This window comes from Puma concolor, chromosome B1 (genome assembly GCF_028749965.1).
Source record: "Puma concolor isolate L17-30 chromosome B1, mPumCon1.1.hap2, whole genome shotgun sequence".
Classification (NCBI taxonomy): domain Eukaryota; kingdom Metazoa; phylum Chordata; class Mammalia; order Carnivora; family Felidae; genus Puma; species Puma concolor.
This window is the reverse complement of record NC_141670.1, coordinates 62,785,151-62,804,462: the sequence shown is the minus strand read 5'-3', so window position 1 is coordinate 62,804,462 and position 19,312 is coordinate 62,785,151. Positions and strand designations below refer to the sequence as shown.

The following is a 19,312-nucleotide window of genomic DNA, read 5'->3' as shown; positions in this document are numbered from 1 at the left end:
GGGGAAGGGCATAGAGAGAAGGAGACAACAGAATCAGAAGCATGGTCCAGGCTCTGAGCTGTCAGCACAGAGCCCCACACGGGGTTTGAACTCACGAACTGCGAGGTCATGACCTGAGCCGAAGCCAGAGGTTCAACTGACTGAGCCACCCAGGAGCCCCTCCTTTTCCGTTTTGTTCCACTAGTTCATTTCCTCCTTGATTTTTGTTGGAAGTTGGGACTGGCAAAGAATTGTATCTTCTGGATCCCGGTCTTTGTCTTGCTACTTTGTTTGTACAAGGCAGGCACACTGAAACTAAAGCCTTCTTCCCAACACACAGTCTGTGCCTTCAGCTCTTCCTGGCTGTGGGATAAAAGTTTTTTAAAAAGTTGAAACCAAAACAAATCCGGCAGTTATATCAAACTTTGAGAACAGGTAGAATTCTAAAAAACCTCTAAATGAGATTACACTGGTTTATACACTTACATATTACATTTGGAAATATTTTTCACAAAATATTTTCCCGGGCTTCAAAAATATAAGTCTTCCATTATGATAGCAGATTAATAGTGTTTTCAGTTGTTTTTTTCATTTTTTTCTGGCTTTTCATTTCATACCTGAATGGATCCCTAGCAGCACAGATGATGGCATTTCAATGTTCTCACTGGAAAATTATGGCAGAAATGGTGGTAGCTTCCACTAAGACAGCCTTTCCTATGTGCCAGTTACCTTCCAAGCATTTTACACATATTAAACCATTCACTCTTCGTCTAGACCCCGGGGTGGGGCTACTGTGTATGATGCTTGTCTTAGAAATGAAGTGTGAGATACAGTCCCACAGTGGATGAAGGGCAGAGCCCAGATTTGGACCCAGGTAGTTTGGCTGCGGGGTTCTGTCACAGGGGAAGGACCGTAATTTTTGGACTTAGAAGAGTGCCCTGCCCTGGTAGGAAGGGTAGGATGTTAGGTTCGCAGTCTGTAGGACTCAAGAGACAATATTTAAGAGATGAGTCCAGCTTTCAGCTTTTTACATGGGCAATAGTAGCACCCATATCGAGTGACTGTGCAGGATGCCCCATCTGCCACCGGGAACATAGAGGGACATTGACATTCACCATGGAGCACAGCCTAGGGGGCAGTCATTCTCGTGGTTGGAACTCCAGTTGGATATCAGCCACACACACGAATCTAAATGTCTTTGTGCCTACATATACTTAGACACATCTGAACGGTGGTTCCATCCTGGAGATTCAGAAATAGTTTGTTATTGAAAGTCACCAAACCACAGTGTGGGTAAACTGTACACAGACCTGAAAACTCCAGCTAAGTGTTTGTAATTGCGCAATCCATCCTCACAGGGTGCTGCTGAGGATGGTTTGGTCGCATGATCATGACAATGTCACAGTTGTGGTTTGATAGCCAGTGTCCTGCTTGTTCACATCTTTTCATCTTGGGCTTTCATTTCTGTCCCCTCCCAACTTACTCCAGTTTTCCTGAGAATTTCCCGGTCTTAGCACTGAAATTGTGGCTTCCCAGGGACCTCTCAGTGCTTGACAAACAGAGATAGAAAGAAACTCTACTTGCTTCTGACATATTTATATCCCTTTCTTTATCTCCTTTGCCCCCGACCCTCTGCCATAATAATACATATAATGCCTAGTTATTAGGGATAATAACCTATATAGGCCTAGTTATTAGGAGGTTTGGGGGCAAAGATTACAAAGTTTCTGAGAAAAAAAAATTTTAAGTGTTATATCTAAATTACACTGGCTATAAATTTTTATGCATACTTATCTATTTGGTGTATTTACCTCTAATGACAAAAGCAATAACTGGTAATCCATAAGTTTATTGATATCTCTCTGAAAAAGAAGCTGTGAAAAGAGCATTTAAATTTTTCATTTATTACAAACACAAATATACTTAGTAGCTTCTGGAACTACAAAGGTAACTGCAATTAAGGATGTGTGTATGTTTTTCCCAACCCAGTTAGGTGAATATTTCTACCCAAGTCAAACTGTTCTATATATTGGATGTAGAGTTCTATATCATGCACACACACATAGAAATTTTATACATTTTGTTGATATTTTTAAAGCTTATTTATTTTTGAGAGAGAGAGAGAGACAGAGAGAGTGGGAGGTGGGGAAGGGCAGAGAGAGAGGGAGAGAGAATCCCAGGCAGGCTCCGCACTGCCAGCAGGGAGCCCGATGTGGGGCTTGAACTCACAGACTGCAAAACCATGACTGGAGCCAAAACCAAGAGTCGGACGCTTAACCGACTGAGCTACCCAGGTGTCTTATATTTTGTTGATTTTTAAATTCTTTCTTATTCGTTTGGATTCTGGGTTCTTAATCGATTAAGATTAAGCTTGAATGAAGATAATGATCTTTTTTCTATTAGAACTAGTTATTTGGAACTAAAAACAGTATCGTGTGTAACAAAAATATTTATTAAGAGTTACTAGACGCTAGGCACTGTTTTAAGTGATTTTCATGTATTCATTAAATCCTCAAAGCCCGCTAAGATTGCTACTGTTGTTATATTGTTATCACCTGCATTTTGCCCTATGGATCAGAGAAACGGCATCACTCGTATAAAGTTAACTGAGCTAGTAGGTGTTGGAGGTGGTGTTCCAACCCAGCAGTCTGCGTGTAGTGCCCGTGTCAGTACCTGTTGCACAGACCCCACAATTATGGGACACACATCCGGTGATGAAAATGAATTCAGAAAGTAGAGCAGGGTTAGACTACATCAAATTTGAAAGGGGACTTGTGACACCTCACTGGATTGATTTCATTTTTCTTTTCCGGGCAGAGTGTGGCGGCCGACTGAAAGCGGAACCGAAACCCAGAGATCTGTACTCGCATGCTCAGTTTGGTGATAACAACTACCCGGGACAGGTCGACTGTGAATGGCTGGTAGTGTCAGAACGTGGCTTTCGCCTGGAGTTATCCTTCCCGATTTTCGAGGTGGAGGAAGAAGCTGACTGTGGCTATGACTATGTTGAGCTCTTTGATGGTCTCGATTCGACAGCGGTGGGGCTTGGTCGATTCTGTGGATCAGGGGTAAATACAGTAGCAGCAGGAAACCATAGCCAGATTAAAAAAAAAAAAAAAAAAGCTCAATGATTGGTGATTGTTATGTGTGCCATATACAAATTGACAGTATTTTTACAAAAAAAAAAAAAAAAGGTTACACTGTATTGTTATTGGCTTGACAAATTATACTATGCCTCTTCTCCCTCACCTCTTTCTCTATCTCTATTGAATTTTCTCAATAATCTCACGCAAGAGGGATGAATTTGGTAGCTCTAATTTGCTGTTAGTGTCCACATTCTAACTTTTTTATTCATGTTCTTCTTGTGTAATAAATATTTCAACCTTGAAGAATCTAAAGGCAATACATTTAAACACGCACCTTTGACAATTGGGTCAACTTCCTAAATTAAAGCATAAAGGCAAAGTAATATGCACACAACCCATGTTGACATTCCCCTCTCAAAGAATACACCTGCTGAGTGGTGGGGTCCACCAGTGCTGTGCGGACTCAGTCAGTGCTACCAGAATGCTGTCCACTGCAGCGTGTCACTTGTGCATGGGACAGAATGCCAGCGTACAGGTCACAGAGCGTTGCCACAAGAAATAAGAACAAGGAAAGCTTAAGATAAATATCAAGTGGTCTTCTGAAGACTTATTTTGTTCAGAAGACATTAGGCCCCCCCGCCCCCGCTCTTTTTTTGTCTATCAGTGTCTATTGCTTAAATAATACTGAACATGAATACTCTTGAACTCCTGTCCAAATACCAGCTGCCGTGAAACAAAAAAGATTCTTGGTGTTTAGATTATTGAAACAGGAAGGGAGGGATGATTTGGATTCTGGAACTGTCTCTGCCTCAGAACACCTTCTGAAACAAATTTGATAGCTCTTTATGCTCTTTGAACCTCACTTTATTTATTTCTAAATTAAAGGAACTGGGCTTAAAATTTTGGGGGGAGAAAAAAAAATGACACACCAACTTGAAAACACACTTCTGTTCTAAGCCCAGCGACATCACTACCTATAACTATGATCTTGAGCATGTCATTTGCTTCTCTGAAACTCACGTTTGCTCATCTGTAAAATGAAGAAGCCACACGTATTCACTATTCCAGGTTGTTGAGAGGATTAAGTCATATATACCCCACTCCCCCCCAATCCCAAATATGAATCTCAATGAAGAAGAAAATGACTCCTTCTGTTTGTTTATTTGCCTGTATGTTTCTTTTTGTCTTTAGCCACCAGAAGAAATCTACTCCATTGGGGATGCGGTTTTAATTCATTTTCACACTGATGACACAATCAACAAGAAAGGATTTCATATAAGATACAAAAGTATTAGATATCCAGACACCATGCATACCAAAAAATAACACCAAAACCTCCATCAGAACATCAAGGAATGTGCAGAATGGAGAGAAGACGTATTTTTTTTTAAATGAAGATATTAGCACAAATGTTTTATATAACGAGTGTGAACAGAAGAAAACTGTAAGAGCAGAATTATCTCTGTACTACAAGAGAAGTTTTCACCTAACTCTGATCAGCATTACCAGGAGATTGGAGCTCCATGCTTGATGGTATAAATCGAAATAAAGCTGGCGGAAGGGCGTCATGTTACTTCAAGGAAGACTCCACAAGCTTTTGTTGACAGCTTGATGCAGATGCCTTGCAATTCAAGCAGTTCAGTTCAGGGTCTGTGACCTTGCAAAGGGTTCTTTTTGACAATTCTTCAACATTTGGGAGAAATAAAATGGTCTTGCAGGTCACATACAGAAAAACCCTCTTCCTGCGTCTGAGGATAATTGCTTTGGCTTTGTATCTTGGATGCAGATCCGCATAGGATGTTGGGAAATGGGAGTCTTTTGAGGGTGCTTTGTACTTTAATTGTGGGTGTGTCCGATGTTTGGAAACTGGAATACTTCAGCTTAGTCACTTTCCTTGCAGGCCAGATTCACCACTTTGAGACGCAAATGATCTTGTGACCACTTCATTTTACTGGCATTTTGACAAGTTGGAAATGTCAGTAGTGTCCATTATTGCAATTAATCTCTAGACATCATTTATTTAAATGCTGGAAAATGCCCATCTGATTGGTAAACTCAGTTCTTTCAGTGAAAGTGCTGCCTTTTCACACCAAACTTAAGAAGCGCTGTGATGTCTTAGAACTGCGTGAGAGACCTCCCAACAGGTGTGAACAGAATTCTTCTAGTGACTGCCTGGATGGTCCATTCTCAAGTCACCAGAGCTGCTATCGTCCTTTCTGTTGTTGTCAACCTGTCATAGCTGTTATTGCTGACGTTGTCACGGTTAATGTTGTATTTAAAAAAAAAAAAAGAAAGAAAGAAAGAAACGAAGTGTAAGTAGGCCATGTAGTCATTGAAAGATTTCTTTCTTTCTCTCTCTCTCTCATTCTCTCTCTCTCTCTCTTTCTTCTTGGGATTCAGTTGAAAAAGGATTTGTTTCCGAAAGACTTTCTATGGTGCTATTCCATAAACGTTTTTTTTTTTTTAAACAAAATTTTTGACCTTTGAGCCAACCACCTGTAGACTATGAATGTCTCCCTATGTCTGTCTGGTGGCATTTGAAGACTAAAGACTTGTCAAACGTATCAAGAGTATATCATTGCAAGGGCAGCACTTGTCCTGTGGAACAACTACTTATAATGCCTTAGAATTCTTGCACATGATCAAACAGATCCTCCTAGAGACACACATTTCAAAAGGTTGAACTTAATAATGTATGTGAATTAGCAACTCCATGAGGAAAACCCATTTCCGTGACTGAGAACATCGGGTATAAATACGGTGTCTTGCTTTTGTTGTAGAAAATGAATTTTCTGCTTTAAAGCCATGCGTGTTTTTAATATTGTGTGTGTATATGTGAGGTTGTCCGGGTGAGCGGAGCTATAAGAAGGTGAAACGTAGTGGGGGATGGAAAAGTTAGAATTTATGTGCCAAGTTCTACTTAGAATCCTGTCTGAAGTAGCACCTTTCTTAGGAGATTTCATGGACAATTAATAGGAACTTCTAATTATTATCAACCCCATTATAAAAATGGCTTTTTCCTTTACAGAAACTCTGTTTTGATATGTTTTGATGCTGACGTAGATTACTACGTGAAATACCTTAGTTTCTGTTACCTGTCCATGAACATTTGACATTCAATAAAATTGGGTATTTCTCTTCATTTTTACAAATTAAACTATACACACAGGTGTAGCTTGTTTCTTTTGTTTGTCATTGCCCTGAAAAATATTTTCTTGCATTTGAATTATACTATGTAAATACATTTTTAAAACCAATCTTCGGTTCTTATTGAACATTACTTTGGGAATGTGTCACTATTGCCTGCAATATAATGAGCTTTCTGGTGGAGCTGATTTATTCCAGTAACTTCTTCCATATTTTTTCACTAATCTTCAATTAGCCAAAATATATCAGGAGTGAGCAAAAAGGAGGAAAAAGTTATGAACACCTAACGTCTACACTATGCCTGGCCCGGTGCTAGGCACATGACACTAGCTTTTTTTTTTTTTTTTTTTCTGTTTGAGGATTGTGGTGATGTTCTCATTTTGTAATTCAGGACTGGAGGCTCATAGAAGGTATGTAACATTCCCAGGGTCACAGTGTAAAGTGAGATGTTGAAAGCCAGCTTGTCTGATATAAAAATCTGTGCTTGTTCTACGAAATGTAGTCGAATCGATCTGGACATGTATAAATAGTGGACAGTGTTTTTATGATGAAACTTTTCCACGTAAAGTACACTTTAGGGGTGAATTACAGTAAAACTTTCAGGATAAATATATTGTTCTTTTCAGGAACAGCATGACAATTCAAATATCAGCTGTAGATATCTTTAAGAACCACAATTAGTGCTAGAAATTAAAGAAACAAAACCTGCTCTATAGCTCAGAGTTAGTAACCATGGACTTTTGTTAAAGTAAATAAACTATTTTATCTGGCGTGATAGGGGAAATGTAGTGTTCTACATTAAGAAATATTTTGGGTATTACCATTGACATCATATTAGGCCACAACGAGCTACATTCAATAAAACTGAGAAGTGAAAGTGAAAAGGTATTTGGAGATGTCACAACTTTAAGTCTTCAATGTGAACATTAATTTTTAACGTACCTTATGTCAGATATCAATTCGTTGCATATTATTTTTATATTAATTCAGTTTGGGCTTAAATATGTTGTTAATTGCAAGTACAAACAGCTTTGTTGTCATTTTGTTAATTATTGTTAGCTACTGTTTCAAGCGTTTTATTAAATTAATTTTGTAAATTATTTTCAACCCCTACATCAGTATATTGGTTGTGCTCTCTATTTGCCAAAGTTCTAACTCCTATACAATCCTCACTGGCTATCCACAGAAAAAAACTGCTCCTACTTCCTATGATTTTATTAAATTATTTTTCAAGTCAACTTGAATATTAATCTAGTCTATTTATGAGGTCATGACTTAGCATAATTTCACAAAACAACATTTTTTGAAAGTATGCGAGAACAGACAATAATATTTCCAAAGTCTCCAAATGTCCCCTTCTTGTATTGGCTGGCTTTTTGCTATCCAGGCCTAATTTTAATATATCACAGTATCAGATTCAAATGCTGTCCAGTTTTGTTTTTAGAGTTCTTAGTCTCTCATATTTGGTTTCTATAATTACTATATATTTTCAGGGTAAGCCTCAAATACTAAATTTTGTTCTCCCATAGAGAAAATTTCTAAAAGCATCTAATGACTAATTATTATTCTTCAGAAGTAAATGTAAACATCTTATTCAATGTTACTTTGAATTCAAGTAAATGTTACTTGAATGTTACTCAAGCTCATTCAAGTAAATGTTACTTTTTAAATTTTTTTTTTTTTAACGTTTATTTATTTTTTTGGGACAGAGAGAGACAGAGCATGAACGGGGGAGGGGCAGAGAGAGAGGGAGACACAGAATCAGAAACAGGCTCCAGGCTCTGAGCCATCAGCCCAGAGCCCGACGCGGGGCTCGAACTCACAGACCGCAAGATCGTGACCTGGCTGAAGTCGGACGCTTAACCGACTGCGCCACCCAGGCGCCCCGACTTTTTAAAAGTAAACTGTAGCCATGTGTGACATTTAAACCTAACTTAGGGCAGTTATCAAAATGTTTGGAAATTGTGTTTAGTGACAATGGGAATGAAACTTGCTTTTTGGAAAACCTTTAATACCACTTGTGAAATCTGCACGGGAGGAAGAAAGCAGGAACAATAATTACCTCGTAAAGATTTATAACTTGAAGGAATACCTTCTATTTAATAAGAAAAGTTAGGTAAAATGAGCATATCAAAAAGAAAAAAAAAAAAAAGCTGGCCTGCGAATGAATTAAAGCTTTTTACGCTTCAATGCGTAGTAAATGGTTGCCAATGAATAGTTAGCTGTTAGTCTTTAGTGTTACTGTTATAAAATTAAGACATGTTGCCATTAGCTTAGGAAATAATTGGCGCAATGCACAGATCTAATACATTTTGAGATGTTATTATTAGTCTTCAAGCTTTCTTTTGACATCAACTGGTTTCATGGCTCTCCTTTCAGCCCACCCCCAGCGTATTCAACCTGCACCCAGGCTCACCGTGTGACCCCAGTCCTGTCCTGGTGCAGAGACCACGCAGAACGACTCCAAAAGGATTATAGGGCCCTGAGCACATCTCATTATATATAACCCCCTTCTCATCCAATATTTTATATAAAAAATTAAAACAGTAAAATCAACCTTTAACTTGAGAAAACTTGTAAGTGGCGACATATCCGGGTTAAAGCAAATGAACACAGAAGACTTTAAGAAGCCGATATGTGGCTTAAGACATGTGGATAAAAGGTCCTGGTAGCCGGGTCTTATCTTGCCTTTGCGGCCAGGGTGGAGGTGTTAAGTGAATAATGAAATTACTTATGTTTATTATGGGTCATTTCTATCTGAATACGAGCTACTGGCTTTACCAATCCCTTTGCTCTTACTTTGCTCTACCTACGTTGTTCATATAGCTGGAAAACTAGTTATACAGCATTTTATTTTTGGCCAGCTATCGAAGTTTTGAGCATACTTGCTTCTGAAATACACAATAGCAACTAAGGTTATTCAAAGCAATTTATAATAGTATAAACATGTGCTTAATGCTTCAGTGTATTTTAAAAATTACATTTAAAAAACCAATTCCAAGTGTTTCTTCTATTAAATAATATAAAGGGGTGATTATATTAGTCATAATGTTTAACTACACAACAAATCTAAGAACTGGCAAATCTCATATCTGTCAAAAGCTCCATTGGGAGTTTTTTTAAAAGAGTAACTTTTAGAAGTTGGATTAAATTTGATAATTTTTTATCAAAATGTGAAAGTGCATCTATATTCCCTTGTGATATTTTTACATCAGAATCAGTGACTCACAGAAATGACAGCTAAATGCTAAAATACTGGTGTTAAGGTTGAGGTCAGGGGGAAGGGGTTATTTCAAGGCATGCCATTAAGTTATTTAAATAGGAAGATTTATTTAAATACAAAGAGCAAATAAAGTGAAAGGCTTATACATAATAAAGCTTAGATATACAAAGCTATCCTAAAAAAATATTTAGTGAACATTCTTTAGGAGGCTATAATTAAAAATCAAAGTAAATTGCAAGAAGATTTCCCACAAGGATCTAATATATTTGTTAAGGTTCTTTTTATACCACTGAATGTCTATTATTTGTGTTTGAATTCCCTGGGAACAAAAGGTCTTTCATAATAGGTTTTGTCATTTTCCAACCAAAAGACTTATTACAACCATGCACTTTAGTTTATTCACTCATTTATTTCTTCATTCCAGAAATACTTGCTTAATTTAATGCCTTCTAATATGCTCAGTACTTGCTAGGAATTTAATGAAAGGTTGAAAAAGAAAAAAAAAAATCACGTTTGCTTCTGTGAAGGTTAAATTCTAGTTAAAGAGATAAACACTAATAAAAGCGATCACAGACTGTCAAAGTTGCAATATAAAACATGCATGTATATTTTACAGCCATTTGTGGGACATTATTCCAAATAACACGGTTTGTATTTTGAGAAAAGCATTAACATGCACCCTCTCCTCATCCTTGGTTTTCTACTGTCGTATTACTTGCATTTATTTTTAAACTTTCAATTGCCCTCTAAAATTAACTTTTTTTTTTGCATCAATCGTTTGTATTTTCAACTTATAAATTATTCATTCTCAAGATGGATGATGGGGGTGACATAGTTTATCAAAATTCTGATATTTGTTCATGTAATCATTTAACAAGTAAAACTAAACAATGTAACTTATAAAAAGCACTATCTATTGCCAGCACCAACAGTGCTTGATAAATTTTAATTAAAAAACTTTTTTTGATGTTTATCTATTTTTGAGAGAGAGACAGTGTGCAAGCGGGGGAAGGGAAGAGAGGGAGACACAGAATCCAAAGCAGGCTCCAGGCTCTGAGCTGTCAGCACAGAGCCCAATATGGGGCTTGAACTCACAAACTTTGAAATCTCGACCTGAGCTGAATTCAGAAACCCAACCAACTGAGCCACCCAGGTGCCCTGAATTCTAATTCTTATTATGATACACATTAAGATGCTTGAAACCTAAAATCTCCAATCCATGCTGGCCTAACTGGTGGAAAAGAAATGTTTTGCAATAACAGTGTGACTTGTGGGACAGTGAAATGTCTCACTGCCTCACTATTTGCGCCCCTCCTCAAGTCAACATGTATTTTTTTTTAAACATTGGTCAGGTCCATGGAATAGTCAAGCCTCTCAAGAGCATACTCACATACAAGGCACTCCAGGGGCATATACTCACCAAACATTAGCCCTACAGATAATGTTTCATAGAATGGGATGTGATGGCACAACAAAAAATTATAAAATATTTAGGTAAGAGTAATCCAAAGTAACAGGTGGCATAGTTATACTTCACGACTTTGGATACTGGAATTATATGTAGAGCAAAATGATTTAAAACAGAGGAAATATATGGGAAAGGTTTAGACACTATCAAAATACTGAGGGTTTTTTGTTGTTTTTTGTTTTTTTAGAATAAATTCACAGGGCACCTGGGTGGCTCAGTCAGCTGAGTATCTGATTCTTGATTTCAGCTCAGGTCATGATCCCAGGGTCGTGGAATAAAAGCCCCAGGTCAGGCTCCACTCCTGATTCTCTCTCTCTCTCTCTCTCTCTCTCTCTCATTTTGCCCCTCTCCCCTGCTTGAGTGCTCTGTCTCTAAAATAAAATTAAATAAAAATTAAAAAGAATAAGTTGAATTTGTAGAAATAAAATAATACAGTAATTGAAATTTAAAATTTAGATTAGATACAGCTGCTGATAATAATTTATGAACTGGGAGAGCTTAAAAAGAGGGAGACAGATGAAAAAAATTATATTTAAGGATGTGGAATAGAATGTGAATATTCAGCATATGTTATTAGGAGTTTAAAACAAGAATGTAGAGAATGGAGGAAAATATTCAGTAGATAATATCTGAAATGCCTCAGAATTTTCCGAAGATGTGTATCTTCACATTCTGGAAACACAGTAAGTTCCCAAACAAAATAAAAAGCAAGCTACACCCAGACACAGAGTACTAAAATTGCAGAACAGGAAGTTAAAGAAAAACATCTTGAAAAGTAACCAAAGAAAAGACTACCAAGGAAATTATTTTAGAAATACAGTGTATTCTGAAATAAAATCTCAAGATATTAACAGCAAGTGATTGTTGGTCTAAATTTTTGTGTCCAGTTGAACTACTAATTACAAATGGGGATTAAGTCAATTTCAGGTTAGTAAAAACAAAGAGTTTACCACTAACAGATATTCATCGTTAATGGAATTTTCTTTTGGGGTGCCCGGATGGTTCAGTCGATTGAGCATCAGACTCTTCATTTTGGCTCAGGTCATGATGTCACAATTTGTGGGCTTCAGCCCCAAATCAGGCTTCAGCCTGTGTGCTGAAAGCACGGAGCCTGCTTAGGATTCTCTCTCTTTCCCTCTCTGCCCATCTCCCACTTGAACTCATTCACTCTCCCTTTTTCTTTCTCTCTCTCTCTCGCTCACTCTCCCTAAAAATAAATAAACTTTAAAAAATGCATTTTCTTCTGGAAGAAAAATGGAAAAATGAGCAAGTGATATGCAAGAAAGAATAGTGATCAGAGTAACTGGTAATTATGTGCCAGTTTAAAACATATTAATACTATAAAAATAATAACAATGACTAATTTGAAGAGAAAGTGGAATTATAAGACTTTTTTATTATAATTGTGATTTGACATATAATTTGACATATAATTGTATTATATACAACTAAAGAGGGATCGTTAGATTTGAGGAGTTCTAAGTTTCTCATAGTGTTTGAGAAAAAGATTAACTCTATACTTTGTTAAATACCTGGTAAAGTTATAAGAATAACCAAAAGAATATAAGCAGGATAAATAATTTCTAACCAATAGAGAGGGAAAAGTAATTTTAAAATAATATTAAGAATAATATTAAAAAACTGGTGAATCACAGAAAAAAGGAAACAAAAGGAAAATTATAAAATAAGATGGCCAAAACAATAATATGTAAATTTTAAAATTTGAAACATATATCTGACTGGTATTTTTCTAAACGTGGAACATATTAACTCATTTAACCTCATAGTTAACTATTAGTTATATTTTATTGTCTCCATTTTATCAGTGAGGAAATAAATATACTGGTAATCACAATAAATGTAAGTCCTATAATATTTCAGATTTAAGGAAAAATATATTCAGATTGGATTAAAAATTCATTCATAAGCTTTTAAAAAGGATATTTCTAAAATATAGTATGAGGGAATTTGAAAATGAAAAAATCACCTAAGGTAAATTCTAAGCTAAAGTTAACTGGTGTTTCTAGAGTAATATAAGATAAATCTTAAGGCACAAAAGATTATTTAAGATAAAATGATGACTCCACAATGATAAAAAGAAATAATACATTAAAATAATTAAAAATGTAAATTTGGACAAATGTAAGCACACAGTCTCAAATATATAAAATTGTCAAAATAATTAAAAAAAAAAAGGTAATCCATGATAAGAATATTAAGATCTCAGTAAGAGAGATATTAACATATAAGATATTTGCAGTCTGTATTCCTGATGAAATGTTAGAACCCAAATTATATAAGTGAATCTTAAATTTAATAATATACAAACAACCCAATAGATCAGGAGTTGGCAAACTATTTCTTGTGGGCCAAATCTAGATTGCTTCCTGCTTGTGTATAACCTGTGAGTGAAAAGACTCAGCCTTTTGGCAAGAACAGTTAGAGTTGAGGACATTGCCTGTTGGCCTTAAATCCTAAGCTGTTTGGCCCATTACAGAAAAAGATAGCCAACCTATGCAATAGATAAATGTGCAAAGGTGATGTATAGGCTATTCACAGGTGAGGAAATCAGAATGACCAATAAATAAGAAAACATGTTTGACAACTATTATTTGGAAAATTCAAATTTAAAAATTGGGATACCTCTTATATCTACTGCATTTATAAAACTTTAGTTTTAAGCACTATCAAGTGTTTGCAAGTATTTATAGCATAGTAACTCTTACACACAGCTGGAAAGAATGTAAATTGTGCGAATGTTTTAGATAGCTACTTGACCTTATCTAGATGCTTCTAAACACATTGACCAGGAATTCCATTCCTTTATATGGAGATACTCTTGAACACTACTTACCTGATTTTAGAGAAGCCACTTAAACTGCTGGAGCTGGGCATCAGAGAAGCTGTGAGGCTGCAGAAATTCTTGACATGAGGCTAGCAAAGAACAAATACTTATGCAAAGGGCTCAGCTCCATTTGCAACAGCGGGCAATGAAAAATGTGTTTTGAATTGAGAGACAATAAATAATTACCAGACAACTGGTAATATATAAAATGACATGGTATTAAGTATATAAATATGTATGATATATAACATATTTTGTGATCTTTAAGATTTTTAATTTAAATTCACAACCATAAGAATTAAATATTTAACTAAATTTTAAAAGTGGAAGTTTATATATACCATAAATTATGCAAAAATAAAATTTCCAACCAGAAGTGACAATCTCCTCCTTCTGTTTTTCCTTTTCCCCTCTAGCTCCTCCTGAAGAAGACCAACATAAATAAATCTATCATTTAAAAAAAAATTATTTCAAAGAATTATTAAATAAGGTAAAATAATTGATGTATACCTATGTTAATTTTTAATTCAGATTCAGCATTTTTAGAGTTCACAGTAGCTGGTGAGGTAAATATTACTCCAATTTCACAGATGGAGATCTTGAATATAAAATAATTTTTTTAAGATCACATTGTGTCTGTGATAAAGAAAATATATTGAAAACAAGTTGATACATACATTATGTTTTTAAGCTTTAAAAAGTAATCAGAATTCAGATTTTTGTTTTAATCTTTATGCTGTCATTTTGAATATCAATATATTCAAAACTAAGTCTCCCTTTAAAAATTTTTTTAATGTTTATTTTTGAGAGAGAGAGAGAGAGAGTGCATGAGTGAGGCAGGGGCAGAGAGAGATGGAGACATAGAATCTGAAGCAGGCTCCAGGATCTGAGCCATCAGCAGAGAGCCTGATGCGGGGCTCGAACTCACCAATTGTGAGATCATGGTCTGAGCTGACATCTGATGCTTAACCAACTGAGCCACCCAGGCACCCCTAAGTCTCCCTTTAAAAAAGGAAAGCCACCAACTTTCCATTAAGTCAATGATTTAAGCAGCTTGATTAAATTGTATTGACTTCTATTTAGAGTTATAATGAAATAGCTTGTTGAAAACTAATATAGTCTATGAAGAACAAACAGAACAGTAGGGTGACTTTTTCAGTTTTATTGACAAATATAATTGACAAATAAAATTGTAAGATATTTAAAGTGTACAATTTAATATAAGTATACCTTGTGGAAAGATTCCCCTCATTGAATTAATTATAACATCCATCACCTCACATATTTCCTTTTTTTGTGTGTATGAGAACATGTAAGTTCTACTCCTTAGTAAATTTTAATTATACATGACAGTATTATAGGATATAATCGCCATGTTATACATTAGATACTTGGAATTTATTCATCTTAAGACTTGAAATTTGTACCTTTTTGTCAACCTGTCCCTATTTCTCTCTCCTGCCGATCACTTCTTTTCTCTGTTTCTATGGGTTCAACTCATTTTTAGATGCCACATGTAAGTGCTACTATGCATTTGAAGTTAAATTATTATTAGCTTAAAATACTGTTACAAATATAATATGCTTTATATAAACTTCATGGTAATGGAAAATCAAAAGCTTATAATAGATATACAAAAGGTAAAGAGAAAGAAATCAAAGTGTATTACTATAGAAAATTATCAAATAACAAAAGAAGAAAGTAAGAGAGGGAGAAAGGACCAAACATATTACAAAGCAGTCAGGGAACAATGAACAGAATGGCAAGAGTAAGTCTATTCTTATAAATAATTACTTTAAATATCAATGGGCTATCTTCCCCAATCAAAGGATATACAGTGGCTGAATGGTTTTGAAACACGACCCAACTGTTTCTTCTTTACAATAGACCCACTTCAGCTTTAAGGATACACATAGACTGAAAGTGAAGGGAAGAAAAAGACATTCCATAAATATGGAAACCAAAGGAAGGCAGATGTGCCCATACTTATATCAGGCAAAATAGACTTTACACCAAAGACTGTCAAAAGAGACAAAGAAGGTCACTATATAATGATAAAAAGGTCAACTCATCAAGAGGATATAATAATTATAAATATATCTGTACCGATATATGAGCATCTACATATATAAAGCAAATATTAACAGTTCAAAAAGGATAAACAACAATACAATAAAAGCAGAGAATTTGATACCCCATTTTCAATAATGGACAGATCTTCCAGATATGAAATCAGTAAGGAAACATTGGACATAAACTTGATGTTAAACAGATGGACATAACAGATATGTACAGAGCATTTCATCCAATAGCAGTAGAAGGTACATTCTTCTCAAGCACATGTGGCACGTCCTCCAGGATAGATCACATGTTAGGCCACAAAATGACTCTTAATAAATTTAAAAAGATTGAAATCCTATCAAGCATCTTTTCAAATCACAATGGTATGAAACTAGAAATCAGTTATGAGAGAAAACTGGAAAATTAATAATTGTGGAGATTAAACAATGTGCCTCTGAACAACCAATGGGTCAAAGAAGAAATCAAGAGAAATAAAAAAACAAAGCTTATGAGATAACATTTACATTTAGGAGAAAGAGAGGGTCACCTGGGTGGTTCAGTCGGTTAAATGTTGGTCTCTTGATTTCAGCTCAGGTCATGATCTCATGATTCATGCTGACATCATGGAGCCTGCTTGGGATTCTCTCTCTCTCTCTCTCTCTCTCTCTCTCTCTCTCTCTCTCTTCACCCCTCACCAGCTCTGTCTCTCTCTTTCTCTTTCTCTCAAAATAAATAAATCAACTTAAAAAAAGCAAAAAGAGAAAGCTCAAATAAACAACCTAACTTTACACCTCAAGGAACTAGAGAAAGGAAAAAAGTAAGTCCAAAATTAGCAGAGAAAGGAAAAAACTAAGATCAGAGAGGAAATAAATGAAAGAGACTAAAAAGACAATAGAAAAGGTCAATGAAACTCATAACTGTTTTTTGTTTGTTTGTTTTGTTGATGATAAAATAGACAAAACTTTGTGAAACTTACCAAGAAAAAAAAAAAGAGAGGACTCAAATAAGTAAAATTGTAAATGAAAGAGGATATATTGCAACTGGTAACTACACAAATACAAGAATCATAAAAGACTTCTAGAAGCAATTATATGCCAACAAATTGGGCAACCTAGAAGAAATGGATAAATTCCTTGAAACATATAATCTACTGAATCAAGGAGACTGAGCTTGAAGAAATGGAAATCTGAACAGACCAATGAGTAGTCAGGAGATTGAATCAATAATCAAAAACTTCCCACTGGCCGCTGGAGAAGCTTGCAGAATCCTGCGGCTGGCTGCAGGCCTGGCAGGCTGTCCACACTGAAGGAGCCAATGCCCACTTCCCTTCCTGTCCTCCTGTTGCCAGAAGGCCCAGGTGGAGGGGGTACCCATCCGGTCGTTCACCACACATGTGAGGAGGCATGGGGTTGAAGGTTGCAGAGTGTTTGGAGACCATGCTGGGGATGACATGTGGGCTTGGGGTGCCACGGGGTATTTCAAAAAATGGGGAAAATACAGGAGAAAAAATGGTGAGAACCATGGTATCAACCCGATATAGCAAACATTTCTCTTGAGAAGCTATCTCACTGGAATTTGGATTCAGAAGTTGCTGTTCCTGAAAATGAAAACCTTTCTCCCTGGAAGACACAGTGTAGAACCACTTGGAAATTTCATCTAACAACTGATGTTAGAACTTAATTTGTCAGAAAATGCTTACAAAAGAACACAGAATGGTAAACAATGGATATTTTAATTATGGAGTTATCCTTTACTGAAGGAAGTATCACAGAGAACAGAGATTTCAGAAAATCATCAATGGAAACTGGTAACCAATAATCCCATAAGTCTCCTTACTCTGAACCACTCAGTAACTAATGCTTCAGTTGATAAGCAAGCTGGTTTTTATTCTTGGACTGCAGATGCCGTTAGGTCTCTGCTGGTCCTATGCTGCTGGAGACTTTTTGAAGGATAGAAAGGAGCTTCACATTGATCCACATTCAACTATATAAAACAACCACAGTGCTGAAACTTTAAATGCTCCAAACTGGAATTTGAAACATGGATTACAGCAGTGTGGAAGAAAATTTAAGAGATCAAAGTGATCCATCTAAAAATTAAAATAAAAAACAAACAAGTGACATTTTACTCAGATATTTTTATTTATTTTTTTTTAATTTTTTTTTCATTACTCAGATATTTTTAAATATTTATTTATTTATTTTGAGAGAAAGAAAGAGCATGAATGGGGGAGGGGAAGAGAGAAAGAGAGAGAGAGGGAGAGAGAGGGAGAGAAAGAGAGAAACAGAATCCTAAGCAGGTTCCGTGTTGTCAGCGTGGAGCCTGATGCAGGGCTCAATCCCAGGAACTGTGAGATAATGACCTGAGCCGAAAACAAGACTCTTAACTGACTGAGTCACCCAGGTGCCCCTCAGATATTTTAAAAAGATGGACCTGAACCTAAAGCCAAAACCAGTAGAAAACCAGAATCTTTCTGTATTCTGATTTTCTTTACTACTCATTTTAGTACACTGGTCTTGCCCAGATTAGTCCTCTCAAAGTCCAAAAATTGGAAAGGAAGAGTGGAATACCCAGAAAGCTCTGTTGCACATTTGACTACTCATTTATTGGAAATGGAAACAATACAACATATGATTATACAAAAAGAGAACAAAGACTATAAACTACTTCAGTAGTTACTGAACTATTGACTTTTGTACTTCAGTAGTTACTGAACAAACATCTCCCTTCAAAGCTACACCCAAAATGAGACAACCAAATCTTTCTGACTCTTTGAGGATTTAGACAATTTGTGTAGATAAAGGCCAAGAAAAAAGAAAAAAAAAACAATTATTGTTTCTTGCAAGCTTGAACAAAATGCTTCCCAATGGAATTGGAACAACATTGGCAAATACAAATGAAATTCTAGACCATCGTCTCTAAAAAGTTTATCCAGCACAAAACAACTGATTGCCACTTATGATGATTTTAAGTGTACCAAAATCTCCATTTGAATGCATGAAAAGAACTTGCAGCCAAGCAGATTATTATCCAAACACCTGGTTAAAATGGTCTCAACAAGGTGTCTGCCATATAGGTCTCCAATATCAGTTTCTCCTATACCTCTGTCTTTTCCTGATAAGCAAAGGGAGAATTAAGGCACCAGTGACCAAAAAACCCCCCAAAAACCAAAAAAAAACCCCAAAAACAAAACCACGCCCCCCGACACACACCCACACCACACACAACTTTACCAAAAAGAACATAGTATTGAGCAAGACTATTCTAAGTGCTCACCCACTGACCAAAAATAACTCTTTCATACATCTCAGTGTAAGCAAATCTATTCCGAGAAGCCCAGTTAAAATACAATTAATCAGTCTGAGATACAGGTATTAAACACACACACACACACACACACACACACACACACACACCAATTACTTGATGTGATATGGAGTGGAACTTGAGAAAAGCACTGATGAGATGTCTGTATATAATAAATCCATGGGCATTCATACTGA

The 19,312-nt window shown here is 36.0% G+C and overlaps 1 protein-coding gene and 2 pseudogenes across 4 annotated transcripts in view; all 3 read left to right on the top strand.

The window, feature by feature from the left end:
- The window catches only part of TLL1 (tolloid like 1), a 216,667-nt gene extending 209,217 nt beyond the window's left edge, over positions 1 to 7,450 (top strand). For all 4 annotated transcript variants that reach the window (XM_025921513.2, XM_086703920.1, XM_086703921.1 and 1 more), the window contains 2 exons: positions 2,797 to 3,047; positions 4,257 to 7,450. In XM_025921513.2, coding sequence (XP_025777298.2) covers positions 2,797 to 3,047; positions 4,257 to 4,391 — 386 coding nt within the window. In that variant the 3' untranslated portion in view covers positions 4,392 to 7,450. The remainder of the gene's footprint in view (positions 1 to 2,796; positions 3,048 to 4,256) is intronic.
- Positions 7,451 to 17,245: 9,795 nt separating this feature from the next.
- On the top strand, positions 17,246 to 17,909 carry LOC112858875 (protein FAM217A-like; annotated as a pseudogene).
- Positions 17,910 to 18,236: 327 nt separating this feature from the next.
- Positions 18,237 to 18,946, top strand: LOC147581668 (protein FAM217A pseudogene; annotated as a pseudogene).
- The last annotated feature ends 366 nt before the right edge of the window (positions 18,947 to 19,312 follow it).